Raw genomic sequence first — 13,951 nt, forward strand, 5'->3', positions numbered from 1 at the left:
CACACATTTTACATGAGAAAACGTTCAAGGCACACTACCAAACAAAAATGTCACAAAAAGTATGAATACTGAAATGATGATGATCTCGTCTCAATTTACCCACAAAAAGACTTCTACGCCTGTTTAATTGAACACAACGTTGTTAATGTGTTGCTTGAATGGCAGCAGGAGCTAAACAGGAAACTTATACCTTCTGTCGTAATACTTACATGTTCAAATAATTTAAAAGTGCATGTGGAGTATGTCGAAATAACAAGGCGACACTTTCTTCATCATGGAACATATTCTGAGCCAGGTTTATAATGAACAACAACAGTAATGTATTAATTGAATGTTATTCAATTGTATTGTAATAAATAAATAAATAAATATTACTGTTCTAAAGTGTGCAGGTCGAATGTCAAAATGACAAGTTGAGACTGTATTAATCATGGAAAATATTCTGAGCATAGTTTATGATGAACAAGTTTATAATGAACAAAACACAAATTAAATTCAATATAGTATTTCACTTCACGGTGGCCGACTGGTTAGCGCGTCAGCCTCACAGTTCTGAGGACCCGGGTTCAATCCCCGGCCCCGCCTGTGTGGAGTTTGCATGTTCTCCCCGTGCCTGGGTGGGTTTTCTCCGGGCACTCCTGTTTCCTCCCACATCCCCCCCCAAAAAAACATGCATTAATTGGAGACTCTAAATTGCCCGTATGTGTGTGAGTGCGAATGGTTGTTTGTTTCTATGTGCCCTGCGATTGGCTGGCAACCAGTTCAGGTTGTACCCCGCCTCCTGCCCGATGACAGCTGGGATAGGCTCCAGCATGCCCGCGACCCTAGGGAGGAGAAGCAGCTCAGAAAATGGATGGATGGATGGATTTCACTTGACCTTTATTTGTTGTACTGCATCGCCAATGGTGAAAAGAAAGAAAGAAAGAAAGAAAAACAAGTAGTAGCGCCCTCTGTTGGGCTACTTTTTGCAACAAGTAGCTAACATTACTCAGGAAAAAGGGATCTCAATAAAACACATTGAAAAATGAATCGTAAATAAATGGCTTTGATTATTGACGTTCCTCAAGGTGAATAAACAAGAGGAGGCTGAAATTAATGCAGACGGCTTTTGTGGGCGGTCACCGACGGTACGTCACTTCCGGCACGTGGTAATGCTCCAAACTCCCGCCCGGAACTACAACATTGTTTTGCCCTTCTCCTCACTCCAGCACTGTGAGCAAATACACTCGTTTGAGCGTCGGCTTTTTCCTCCCCCATTATGGCAGAGACAAAGACAGCGGAGTCCAACCTTGACGATCTTCTTGCAAACGAGGAGGATCTGGAGAATGCTTTGTGCGTACTGGCAGGAAGTGACCCAGAAAACTGCTCCTATTCCCGGGTAAGAAGCATGCCTTTGTCTCCCATCCATGCAAAGGAATGTTGTGCTGGCACAAATGAATGACACGACATACAGTACATTTATTTCCTATGGATCTCGGCCACTTTTGTTGCGGGCTTTTAAGCTGCATTTGTGTGTGTGTTTTTGTTGCAGGGCTATGTGAAGAGGCAGGCGGTGTTCGCATGCAACACATGCACACCCAATGCAGCACAGCCTGCTGGCATTTGCCTGGCTTGTGCCAACAAATGCCACGATGGACATGACATCTTTGAACTGTACACTAAAAGGTATGCTATTAACGTCTGGGCCGCCCTGTCATGTTTTTTTTATTTTTTTTTTTTTTTTTGGTGGCCCGCAAAAGTTGGCTTCAAATCTTCCTAGACTTTGGTTCAAAACTACGTATGAAGTGAATGATAATAACTAAATACAGGGGTGAAAGGATTGTTAGGATTCCTACACAGAACATATTCTGCAAGAAGTGGAACTGCCTGCGGCTTAGTCTGTAAACAATTACAGCGCAGCCTCTGACATTATGGCAGCCTTTATGCTTAAAAAAAAAACCGAAACGATCAGTACAAATTCCAGCGGCATTTAAACAGCTACATAAAGCGAAAGCAATAATAAATGCCATTATTAGTGTTTTTATAGCATAATAATTCACACCGTTCAAACTGTTACTGTTGCACTGGTCTACATCATTAATTTCTCAAAAAGAAGAAATACTATTGTTGTTGCACCCCCCCCCCCCCAAAAAAAAAAACCGGTTGATGTTTTATTTTAAATGCCGTGAAGTCTGTTTCTTTCTAAACAAAAGCAAGCAGTTTGTTTTGCATATTAGTCCCTTGCTGTACCCAGTGTGAACCAAACCGTAAATATAGAACCAAGGTTCATACTGACTGATTTTTGGCATACCCTTACACCCCTGACGATTTCCACCATGGGGCCTATGATGAAAACAAATGTGTTAATATATTTATTCAATGTAATAACATGGTGGCTAGAATAAAATGCAATCTAACAAAGCTTCTCCTCCTGCTTTTCATGACACAGAAATTTTCGCTGTGATTGTGGAAATGGCAAGTTCGGGGATTTCCGGTGTCAGCTCATTCCGGTGAGAATTCCTTTTCTGTTATCTTAAAACATAGACAGTCCACAACATGCTCACTTAATCTCACGAGATCCAATATGCGAGTTTTATAATTCATACAAAAGAATTTGATCTGGTCTGCCACGCAAATCCATCTATGTGGGGCAGTCAAAAAGTAAGGAGCCCAATTTAGTTTAATCTACTAATAATTGATTTTTTTTCAGATTTTTTTTTTTTTAGTTTGTAATTCATTTATGAAAGTTTGCAGTTTAAATACTTGTTTGAAGGTTTATTTTAAAAATGTTTTGCTTAAGCCTGTCCTCTTCCTGTCAGCCATTTTGGAAGTCTTGGATTGTTGGACATTGCTGGATGCCTGATTTAGAGTCTTCAATTAAGCCTTCACTGTGCTGCCCAGTCGAATACAATAATCAGAATATCAATTGCATATACAAATTTTAAATGGAGCTAAATGCATATGGCCAATGAGTGACATGAAGATGAGCAGCTCGTGCATTGGACTTCATGAGGTCAACGTGTTCTTTTTTTTTAATTTTTTTTTTTAATTGTTTTAAATGTATTTTGATGATTATGATCACTCTCTGCTCTGGCAGGCCAAAGATGAGGAAAATGTGAAAAACCTTTACAATCACAACTTCTCTGGCTGCTACTGCTCATGCGACCGGCCGTATCCTGACATGGAGGATCAAGTAAACAGTTTGTTCATCTGTGTGCCTGCATTTGGTCCCCTTCTGATGTTTGCTAAATTCAAGTCATTTCTCCACAGGTCAACGATGAGATGATTCAGTGTGTCGTCTGCGAGGATTGGTTTCATACCAGGGTAAACGTGATTCACCTTGTATAATGATATGATCTAATTCTTATAATTATAATTAAAGAAGTATTTTTTTTAAATTAAACATTCACATTTGTTAAAATGTGTGGATATATATATGTTAATATATATATATATTTATATATATATATTTATTTTTATTTTTTATATATATAATAAATTTGTATATATATAAATTAACCAATGATATAATTAGATAAATTCATAAATATAGATAAAAGAAACTGAATAAATGCATTTTAATTAACCCATTTTAGAAAAGAAAAAAAACGACATTATAATACAACAAATGCTGCAGGGCTCTTGATAGTGTAAATGTCCATGGGCTGGTTTAAAGAATGGATTGGCCCGTACTTTGCTCATCCCTGCATAAAGTTATCCGTAAATGTGAACTCGTGTGAATGGTTGTTTGTCTATAATGTGCCCTGTGATAGGCTTCCGCTACCCAAATGAAGACAAGCAGTTTAAAAAAAAAGTGGTTGGACGGTGTAGTGGACACTTGGATTCTTAATGAGCGTTTATCTGATTGCATTTAGCATTTGCGGTGCACAGTGGCTGAGCCCGAGGAGTTGCAGGAGATGCTCTGCGAGGCCTGCATGAACAAGGCTCCTTTCTTGTGGACGTATGCTGCTCACTTTGCAGGTAATTCTCCCTCCTAGGTGACGAGAACAAACGCACAAGCGCCAGACATGTTGCATTCATGACACGTTTGTCTCCTTTTCAGTTTCACCCGAGGAGGATGAAGAGGTGGATGTAGTGGAAGTAGAAGAAAAGCGGCACGTTTCGGGGTCAAGTAAAATTAGCCTTGAAGAACCTTCCACCAGTCTTGAATACAAGGACCAGGAGGTAGGGCTCTTATTACGTGGACGAATATCACTTGAGCTGTGCAACTTTTTATTGCTAGAATATTAGCGGTCCTTGGTTGATGAGGGTCTTGACATACTGAGGTTTCAAGGTTAGCAACGTTGAAGAACAAACTAGTTTGTACAGCGGCGTCACAATATGTTGTCATGCGCTACAAGAAGGCATGCTCAGTTACCACTTCCTATTGTGTTTCATTGAATTGTTTTATTTTTATAACAGTGTTTTCCATGCAACATTTTATGACTATGGACTATTGCCTTGGCTTCGTATACTGATATAGACCATGGCACAAACTCAAATTCTGCCTCCACTGTAAGAAATAAATGAACCGAGTTCCTTGTTCCTCAGTCGAGGCGCTTCTTAATTGGCTACATTTTGTTTCACGTCACAATTCACGGAGTCATGACTCAGGAGTGCAGTAGTCACCTTTCCCCACACACATGAAGAGTTTTGGTCGTAAATATTGAACACGTTTCATATTTAAGATTGTTGGCCCCGACCCGTTTCGGACAAATACAATCTTAACACACCTCAGACTGCAGTATAATCTTGTAGGATAGCCTTATAAGACATACAATAGTCTGGCGTTTGTCATCGTTGGACAGGAAGGGACAAAATCGAGAGGAAAAACAGCCTGATTATCTTTATGTGTGTACTAGGCCTTAGGCATAAAAGGATTTCCAGATTTTATATTGAAAGTTACATTTTTGTTTTTTCACATTTTCTTTCTATTTCTTTCTATAGTTTTTCTTCATATTTAAAAAAAATAGATTATTCTTTCATCGATTATTTGTATTACATTCAAGCTACCATTCTTAAAACATAGTTTGTGGGCCACTTACTACCTTTTAAGATTTTCTGTATTTTTTTTCAAGCTACTGTGTGTCCCCTGAGTTCCTCTGGCATCCCACCAGGGGAGTGGATCCTCACATTAGAAAAGATAAGAATCGTGGCTTAGTCTACAAACAAGATAGTAACTTGCTCAAACATCCTCCTCAGCCAGACCAATTTCAGTTAGATTCTTACTAAAATGGTTTGAATCTCAGCTCCGACTGTCTACTGTCAAAGTGTCCTTGGGTGACACACTGAATCCTAAATTGCTCCCAGTGGGCCTGGCAACCGTGCATTGGTGTATGAATGGGTGCGTGAATGTGAGCCTCTGTAAAGCGTTATGCGCACTGTGATGGTGAAGGTAAAGCTACAACCTCAATTCCTATGCAGTTGGGACGTTGTGTTAAACATAAATAAAAACAGAATACAATGATTTGCAAATCATGTTCAACCTATATTTCATTGAATACACTACAAAGACAAGATATGTAATGTTCAAACTGATGAACTTGATTGTTTTTAGCAAATAATCATTCACTTAGAATTTTATGGCTGCAACACGTTCCAACAAAGCTGGCACAGGTGGCAAAAAAGACTGAGAAAGTTGAGGAATGCTCATCCAACACCTGTTTGGAACATTCCACAGGTGAACAGGCTAATTGGGAACAGATGGGTGCCATGATTGGGTATAAAAGGAGCTTCCCTGAATTGCTCAGTCATTCACAAGCTAAGATGAGGCGAGGTTGTGTGAGAAAATAGTCGAACAATGTTCCTCAACGTACAATTGCAAGGAGTTTAGGGATTTTATCATTTACGGTCCATAACATCATCAAAAGGTTCAGAGAATCTGGAGAAATCACTGCATGTAAGCGGCAAGGCCCAAAACCAACATTGAATACCCGTGACCTTCGATCCCTCAGGCGGCACTGCATCAAAAACTGACATCAATGTGAAAAGGATATCACCACATGGGCCCAGGAACACCAATGTCAGTAAATAAAGTTTGGCGCTACATCCGTAAGTGCAACTTGAAACTCTACTATGCAAAGCAAAAAGCCATTACTATTTTACCAAACATAATGGGCACACTTGCAAAGGAGCTGCTGTCGGCCATAGCTCACGCACACATTTGTTTTCAAATACAGTACATTTAAGTCTACAAGTGTTTTTTTTTTTTTTTTTTTAATAAAGAGTTTCCATGTGTTTAAAGCATGTGGGAGGGGTAAAATAATTGTAACATTTTTTATGGTCTCTATATTGTGGTTTTTCATTTATTGCAGGTGGGTCTGGATTGTATCCCCCTTCAATAAATGGGGTTCATTGTCATATTAACATTTCATAGCATGTTTATGAACAGAATGGCATCATTCTTGTATTTGGCAAGCACATCTTTTATGTGTACTCCTGTGTGATGTGGACACTTTTTTAAATGAATAGGCACGAGACGTAATGTGGCAACTGTCAAGAGGGATTCATGTAGCAGCTGCTGCATTCCTTCCCGCCACTTGATGGCGCAGTAGAGCAACGTGACAGGGCAGAGAACAGGCCTTCTCTTGGGTAATTAGAGGAGACATGACCCACAAGGCCCCTCCATCTCTGACTCTGCAGACAGCTTTGGCCGCACTTCATAGGCCAGCTTTACTGTAAAGCGCTCATTTTCACCGCCTGATCTTCTCGCCCTCGCTGGGTGAATCTTGTGTTTTATGGAGCGGTGTCACGCGATAACTCACAGCCCTGTCTCGGGTTAGGGAGCGGCAACCAGGAGCTTACCTTGTAAACGGAGCCACGATGACATGACAGACCGACCCGGGGAGACCAAAACGGCATCTTGCAAGCTGAAGGATCTCCAGGCCCAGAATGTGGCGAGGCCTCGACGGGGGGCCGTGTTTTGGCCTTCCGGTTGGCGCTCTCGGTTGTGCACCTGCACAAGCTGCAAGGTGAGTCTCCGGCGTAAGACTAGCCCAAGGGTGGGAAAACCACGGCCCACGGGCTCTGTTCTTCAAACCGGCCCACCAAGCATTTACATTATCAAGAGTTGTGTAGTATTTGTTTTATTAATTTAGCCCAAAAATGTGCTCATTAAAATGTATTTGTTTTTTTTACATTCATTTATCTAATTCAATAATTTTAATTGATTTAAAAAAAAATACATTGCTTATTTTATTTTATAAGATAATTGGTTAATACATTATAATTTAAGTTTTAACTTCCTGCTACTCCTGTTTCAGTATGGATATTTATACAGTAGATTTTCCGTTTCTTTATGTACTGCATGTTCAAAATAAAAGCTCAATCCGGTCATTTCGTTAATTATATAGAACATGGAACCTGAATTTTTATTAAACTATTGTATTTGTTGCATCACCAAATCAGTAAATATGAAAACTAATTAAAATGTTAATTGAAATGAAATAAATACATTTCAAGTTTATTCATTTTGCAATTAAAAAGGAGTTATTTGAAATAAAAAAAAGTACATTTTCTTATACATATATATTTCAAATTTTTACTGACTAAAATAATTGGTTATTTAAAGGGGTGTTTGCAATTTAAAAAACATGAACATTTTGCCATACAGTGTTTGTCAAAACTGTCAGTGTGACTTGACAGTACTACATGACTACTGAAATGAAATGATTGACACCTCATCGGTCATCCCTTCTGTCTCTGATTGGTTGTTTTTCCTCAGCTGCGGGGGGTTCTTGCAAATTAAATTAGAGGCACTAGATGGGGCCATCATTTTACTCATGTACTACTACTGTCAGGTCAAGCAGAGTTTAAACAAATATGACAAAAAGTTTTTTTTTTTTTTTTAAATGTGCAAACTATCTTAATTATAATTAAAATAACTTTTACAAACAGCAGTATTTTATTATTAAAACAAACAATTGTACATATTTTGGAAACACATTCTCACTTGGCCTGTCCGTCTTTTTAAAAAAAAATACACAAATGTTTGCCCATCCCTGGACTAGTTAGAGCTTCCACTTTTGCCCATGAGGTGCAGATCAGGTCAATTGTATAAAGCATTTGTCATACCTGTGGTTCACAGAGGGCTTACGTAGCCGCACAGGTCCATTTCCTCATGGACGAGTCCGACTCGGTTCTGGCCTATGAGAACAGAGGCCTGGTCGAGCCATTTGGGCAGCACCCGCTGATGGCAGTGACCAGTTCAATGAACAGAGTCCAGCAGCTAGAGTTCATTTACGGTGAGAACTACTGCAATATTTCTCAGTGGCTGACATTTATGTGCTCCTATTAATCACCGTTTCTTCCTTTTAGGTTATAATGAGCTAACGACTGCATTGACCACATTTTTTCACCAATGTGCAGCAGAAAACAAGGTAAGGACCTCAACTGTATGTGGGCCAGGGGTGGGCAAACGTTCGTGCTCAAGGGCCATATTTGATTTTTAAAAAGGACGGCGCCTTCCATCAAAATCAAATTGTTACGACGTTTTTATCCATAACATAGATCAAAATGCATTTGTGACCCGGTTTAAGTTTAACATCTATGCAGTCTGTCAATTGAATGCAAAAGACGACAAACAGCATAAGGCTTGTAAACAATCCGATCAGATTCATTATTGAAGTACCTGTCCACTTTGCGGTTGCTACATTCCCACTCATCTGGGGAAAAAGGCTGAGTGACAACTTAGCTGCGTCATCTGCAAAGCTTTGCAATGCCCGGCAAACTCAGAGGAGTTGAGGAATAAATGGCTTCAAATTATTTTCGGAGACATTCCTAAGCATTTTGGAACCAGAGTTGTCCTGTGTTCTGGATCCTTTTGTGGAGGATGGCTTCACTTTCACACAATGCTGGAAGTGCATTTCCGGGTTAGGAGCAAGCGAGGCAGCTCTTTGGGCAGCCGACACCAGGTCATGCAAATATAGTATACAAAAGCATACTTAACTATATTTGTAATGTTGAATGTAACTGAGGATTCAATAGCAAAGCTCGCAGTCACTCTTGCCAAAATGTGCACGAGATGAACGGCAGGCCAAATGTGGCCTGCGGGCCATACTTTGCCCACTAACGGAACTGAAGTCATGTGTGACTTTGACCAATTAAGGTTTCTGTGACTCTACATGTTAATATATATCCAGAAAATTGGTTAATTTCCAAATTGTACAACTTCATTTGACTCTAGAGATTTGCTTTGACGCAATTACCATCTCCTATTGTTGTCCTCGTGACAAACCCCAAAGCTGATCCATTAATTCCTTTTCCCTCAGGTGATCACTGCAGAAGCCGTACATCAGTTTTTCGAGGAGCTGCAGGCTAAAAAACGGCGCAGGACCAACATGGGCTACCAATGACTGAACGTGGGCCTGTGCTGCTGCTGCAGTCATGTGGTACTTTTGATGAAAACTGTGAACGTTTCTTTCCCCCCTGTTGAATAAAAGGGGTGTTCATGCTGCAACCAATGAATCTAGAAGAAATAGTGCAAATGTCAGAAGCAGGCTTGTTTCTGTTCAAGATGCCTTAACTTTGAAGTTTAACAAGAAGGCTCGTTGTTACTTCACGCATGTGCATTTGTCACCCGTTTTGTTTCAGCACTGGATGTTTGAAAAAGTCTGTTAAAGACATATTGCAAAGTGTTACATGGGGATAATTGTAGTATAGGCAGTTTAGTAAAGAATAATTGTCAACCATTCACCAGTAAGAATTGTTTCATTGACAAAACGTGACATCAAGGTAATTTCATAATATCAAACCAGTTTATTTTTGAGGACCACTGCTGCGCACCTTTTGAGGCACCAGTAGAAAAATAGATTCAGTGAAACTAAATGCAACAATCAGTCTACAAACATTGATTTCTAAGATGCTGTACAAGTACAATGTACCTGTGAGAATCCAACATAACATTTCGGATGATTAAAATTAAAAAAGGTGCTAACATGTACGCAAAAGGGAGCTACAACTATCTGATGCAGGCTGGTTAGCTGGTAGAAAAGAGCTTGCATAGACAAGATCTCCATAAAATCCCAGCTGCAGGCACGGAAGGCACTGACCTCAACAGCAAAGAGCAAAACAACCACATTCAACAACTATGCAGCATGAACATGAGGAATCTGAAGCATTTTTTCCTGTTGATGCAAATTAAGATGGGACAATTTATTCTGCATTGGCAATCTTCAGATTCTCTCATAAAGAAAATAGGAAGAAAAAAAAAAAACAACATTTACAAAACACCACAATCCACACCACCTACGATAGTGAGCAAATTGTCCCAAATGCAGAACATGTACGAAGAAAATAATTCCGAGACAATCTTTAGAGTGCATTTGCAGTGAGATTTCATGACAGGACACGCATAAACAACGACCACTAAAATGTAATACAAACAAAGAAAAAAATAAGTGGAGCTTGATTGGTTATGCACATTTTTTCCCCCACTAGAGTCATATGAGCCAGCAACCTTCCTTCACATTGATAGATTCCGTTTGTTCCTAGTTGTTCCTTCTTCCCTCAAATAATGACACTCATGCTGGCATGTGAGCTTCAGTCGTGGACTTGCATGGTTTTTGGAGCTACATGCTGCCACGGCGCTTTGGCCACAACAGTATATTGAACAGTATGAACGCCAGGGGGGGAGGGGGTCAAGACGGCGGCTGGATGGATGTCCTTCCATACTGAACACAACAGTCAATTAGTTCAGTGATTCCCAACCCACTAATGCACTTTATCCAATTTCACTTAATTGCACCAAAAATGATTTATTGCAAATTATGTATCTTTGTTCATCTATCTATGCTGGCAACATATAGTGACAGGCAGAACAATTAAACGCTTTTCCATTAGATGGCAGAAGGTACAATTAACCTGTGTATCCGCCTGCTGCCATTCATACAACAAAATAACCGTGTTCAACTAAGCAGCCCCAGATTTCACATGCAGTAAGTCAATTTGTCATTGCTGTGAAAGTTTTCTAATGTAAAATACAGTATGTGCTTAATGAAGGTTAGGAAACACTATTAGGTGAATTAGCCAGTGGTTTGAATGACATCATAGAGAAGAGAGTTTAAAGGTAGCTGAAATGTAATATTTTGCGTACTGCTTAAGGCTTTATTTGATTACTTGATGCTATTAGCTTCGAGAACACGAACCACGGTGCTCCTTCTGATATGTACAAACAGACCAGGCTGAAAATGTGAGAGTACAGTACTGAGATTGTCACTACACTGTGTGCAAGTGTGCGTGCGTAAAGCTGCAGGCAGACGCGCGTGCTCAGCAGCATCAACCAATCACCCCAACCTAATTTGATAGTGCGTGGCACCCACTGCTACAGGTCAGCAATAAACATATACTATTTAGGTTTCGTTCGTTCTGACAGCTGAGGCTGGGGGATCGAATCTGGGCTCCGGCCTTCCTGTGCAGCTTTGCTTGTTTTCCCCATGCTTGCGTGGGGTTTCTGCAGGTATTCCGGCTAGCGTTCAAATTCTAAAACCATGCTTCTTGGGTTAATTGAAGACTAAATTGGTGTGATCGTGAGTGTGAATGGTTGTCTATGAGTGTGATTGGCTGGCAAGCAGTCCAGGGTGTACCTCGCCTCTTACCCAAAGTCAGATGGGATAGGTTCCAGCTCACCTGCAACCCTAGTGAGGATAAGTGTTATAGAAAAATGGAAAGCGCAGAAAGGTTTGAATCTTTCTACACTGTCACTTAAAAAAAAAAACTAAAATAGTATAATTCTAAAAAAGACAACATGAATTGTCTTTACAAGCAATGAACCTGCTCAAACCGCCAAACTACTGGGAAAGCCTGCGAGCGTGTCGCTGTGATAGTTTGGACATGGCAGTTATCGGAGACTGAGAAAGATAAGCTCCCATGAGCTACTTCGCGTCAGATCCAATTTCAGCTTTGTGTCTGAGCCAGAACCAGCACAGTGGAAACTAGTCGCATGGGATGCTACAGAAAAACAACGGAAGAAGACAAGGGGACATTTACATATGATTTTTATCACAATGCTCTCCTCCAACTGTGTGGCCTTTTGTAAATGGACAATCTTATCCTGCCATCTGACGGTCATCCACATGAATGGAGTGTTTGTTTGACTACCACTTGACAACTGAGCTACATTAAGTGTTGTGACCCGCACGATTGGCAAGGTACTGACTCAAGCAACAAATCAGCATGCGGACCCATCCCAACTGGTGACCTTGAGGTGATGCACATTTGCCCTTTGGCTCTGACTGTGACGGATGGAGTCAAGTGGCAGAGGTAGGACAAAAAGGACAGTCTCTAAGTAGCAATCACCTCTCCTCATGCTTCCGTTGAACACGCACGCACGCCCCGCACACACACACATTTAGTGCTTGACCATTCAATACAATGGGCTGTCAGTCATTCCCTTTTCTTAACTCAATTGCTGGGGTTAAAGTGCAGATTTTTTGTATGGGTAGTCAGGCTTACTGGGTGACCTGCGGTCTCTGGCAATGTCCTCACTGACACTGTTCCTGTGAGGTTGCTGAAGGGCCCCCGGGCCAGAGGACTCTCCAGCAACAACCATCTCCTCTGGGGCATCTCTAGGTCCAGCCATTCTGTCCTCATAGCAGTCCATGTTTCCGCTGGGAGAGCGCAGGTGGCCTAGGCCGTGAGTCAGGTCCGTCTCATTTGAGCGGGCCCTCTGCGCATGTCCCACCCTGGGCTGTGGCCCCGAGGGACTAACTGCGTCATGCCTCTGAGAGGTCATACCGAGGACATCCAACCGTAGCGGGTCTGGACCAGTCCGTCCCTGTACGTGGCCCTGGGACTGAGAGTCAGTGATGTAGGTGGTTGTAAAGGTTCCGGAGGGGGTGCAGTTGTGGCTGTAGAGGTCTGGTCCCGCAAATGTGGAAAGAGGGTGCACGGAGGCCGGAGAAGAAGGTCGACGGGAGAAGTCGTACAGGTCGGGGAACTCTGCTTGGACCTCCGGCTTGGGTTCGGGAGCATGTCTCTTGCAGGAGTGTCCGTGTCCAGGGCCGTGGCTGTGGCGGATGGAAGGGCAGGGCCCCTGGGGCAGATGATGGCCTGGCGGACCCATGGGGCTGAGAGGGCTTTCACGCTCAAGCTCCCTCAGCGACATGACCGAGATGCCCAGCGCGATGTCGGGCATGAACTCCCTCATAACAGGCTCCATGCCCATCTGAAAAAGAAGACACGTTTGTGGTAATACTTTATAAAAGTGCTTTTCATGATCCAAATTTGAACAAGTGAAGACATTAAAACGGGGGTTCCCAACATGGCCTGCCGACCAACACAAGACAATGGGCCTTGGCAAATAAAGATGATTCTGAAATTAGTACAGTCCTATTTCATTGTGCTGTGTCACCTGCTTTTTTTTTTTTTTTTAAATAAATGAAAACACTTTAGATTTATATGATAAAGCCTTTGAAAAATAAAATGTTTCTAGCTTTACCCCACCGATAAGTTTTTTTTTTTTTTTACACTTATAACTAAGCGTACTGTATTGTAAGCATAGAACGTTTTGAAAAGATGGATTTTTGTGTCTGTGTACATGTATGTACCTTTAAAAGGTGGGGCCTGATGGTGGCGTATGAAGTAGTAGGCAGTGATGTGCCCTTGCGCCACATACGCAGGGTAGTGTATGAAATGCTTCCTCCACGAGTTAAATGTTATTGCCTTTAAGGGTGTTTGCTTTTTTGTCGTCGACACACTCCTGCTTCTGCAAGTAGCTGATCGCAACGCATACTTGCAGGCTATATGAGGAGTGGGACCTCACCTCTGGAGGCCTCTGTAGTCACAAAGGCATAGCAGTATGGAGCGGAATGAAGGCTGGTTTACTTGCATGTGACAGGGCTGATTTCAGCAAGACAATAGGGTGTTAAAAGTATGCTATTATATAATTATTGATCCTAGGGGTATTTTGACAAAAGCATGTCACCTGGGAACTGTTCTAAGTTTTGAAAAAAAGAGGTATGTGGACTTGAGTATT

The 13,951-nt window shown here is 41.4% G+C and overlaps 2 protein-coding genes across 2 annotated transcripts in view; one reads left to right on the plus strand and one right to left on the minus strand.

Moving 5' to 3' along the window:
• The first annotated feature begins 1,173 nt into the window (after positions 1 to 1,173).
• Positions 1,174 to 10,247, plus strand: LOC133412486 (putative E3 ubiquitin-protein ligase UBR7). Its single transcript, XM_061695741.1, has 11 exons — positions 1,174 to 1,378; positions 1,532 to 1,665; positions 2,429 to 2,489; positions 3,077 to 3,172; positions 3,250 to 3,303; positions 3,855 to 3,960; positions 4,043 to 4,164; positions 6,762 to 6,950; positions 8,066 to 8,222; positions 8,296 to 8,357; positions 9,249 to 10,247. The coding sequence occupies exons 1-11, from the start codon at positions 1,259 to 1,261 to the stop codon at positions 9,330 to 9,332; spliced, it is 1,185 nt and encodes a 394-aa protein (XP_061551725.1). The 5' UTR covers positions 1,174 to 1,258; the 3' UTR covers positions 9,333 to 10,247.
• The window catches only part of btbd7 (BTB (POZ) domain containing 7), a 44,187-nt gene continuing 39,922 nt past the window's right edge, over positions 9,687 to 13,951 (minus strand). The window contains 1 exon segment of the mRNA XM_061695740.1: positions 9,687 to 13,141. Within this exon segment, the coding sequence (XP_061551724.1) occupies positions 12,392 to 13,141 (750 nt within the window). The 3' untranslated portion in view covers positions 9,687 to 12,391.

Source organism: Phycodurus eques, chromosome 14 (assembly GCF_024500275.1).
Source record: "Phycodurus eques isolate BA_2022a chromosome 14, UOR_Pequ_1.1, whole genome shotgun sequence".
NCBI classification, from domain to species: Eukaryota; Metazoa; Chordata; class Actinopteri; order Syngnathiformes; family Syngnathidae; genus Phycodurus; species Phycodurus eques.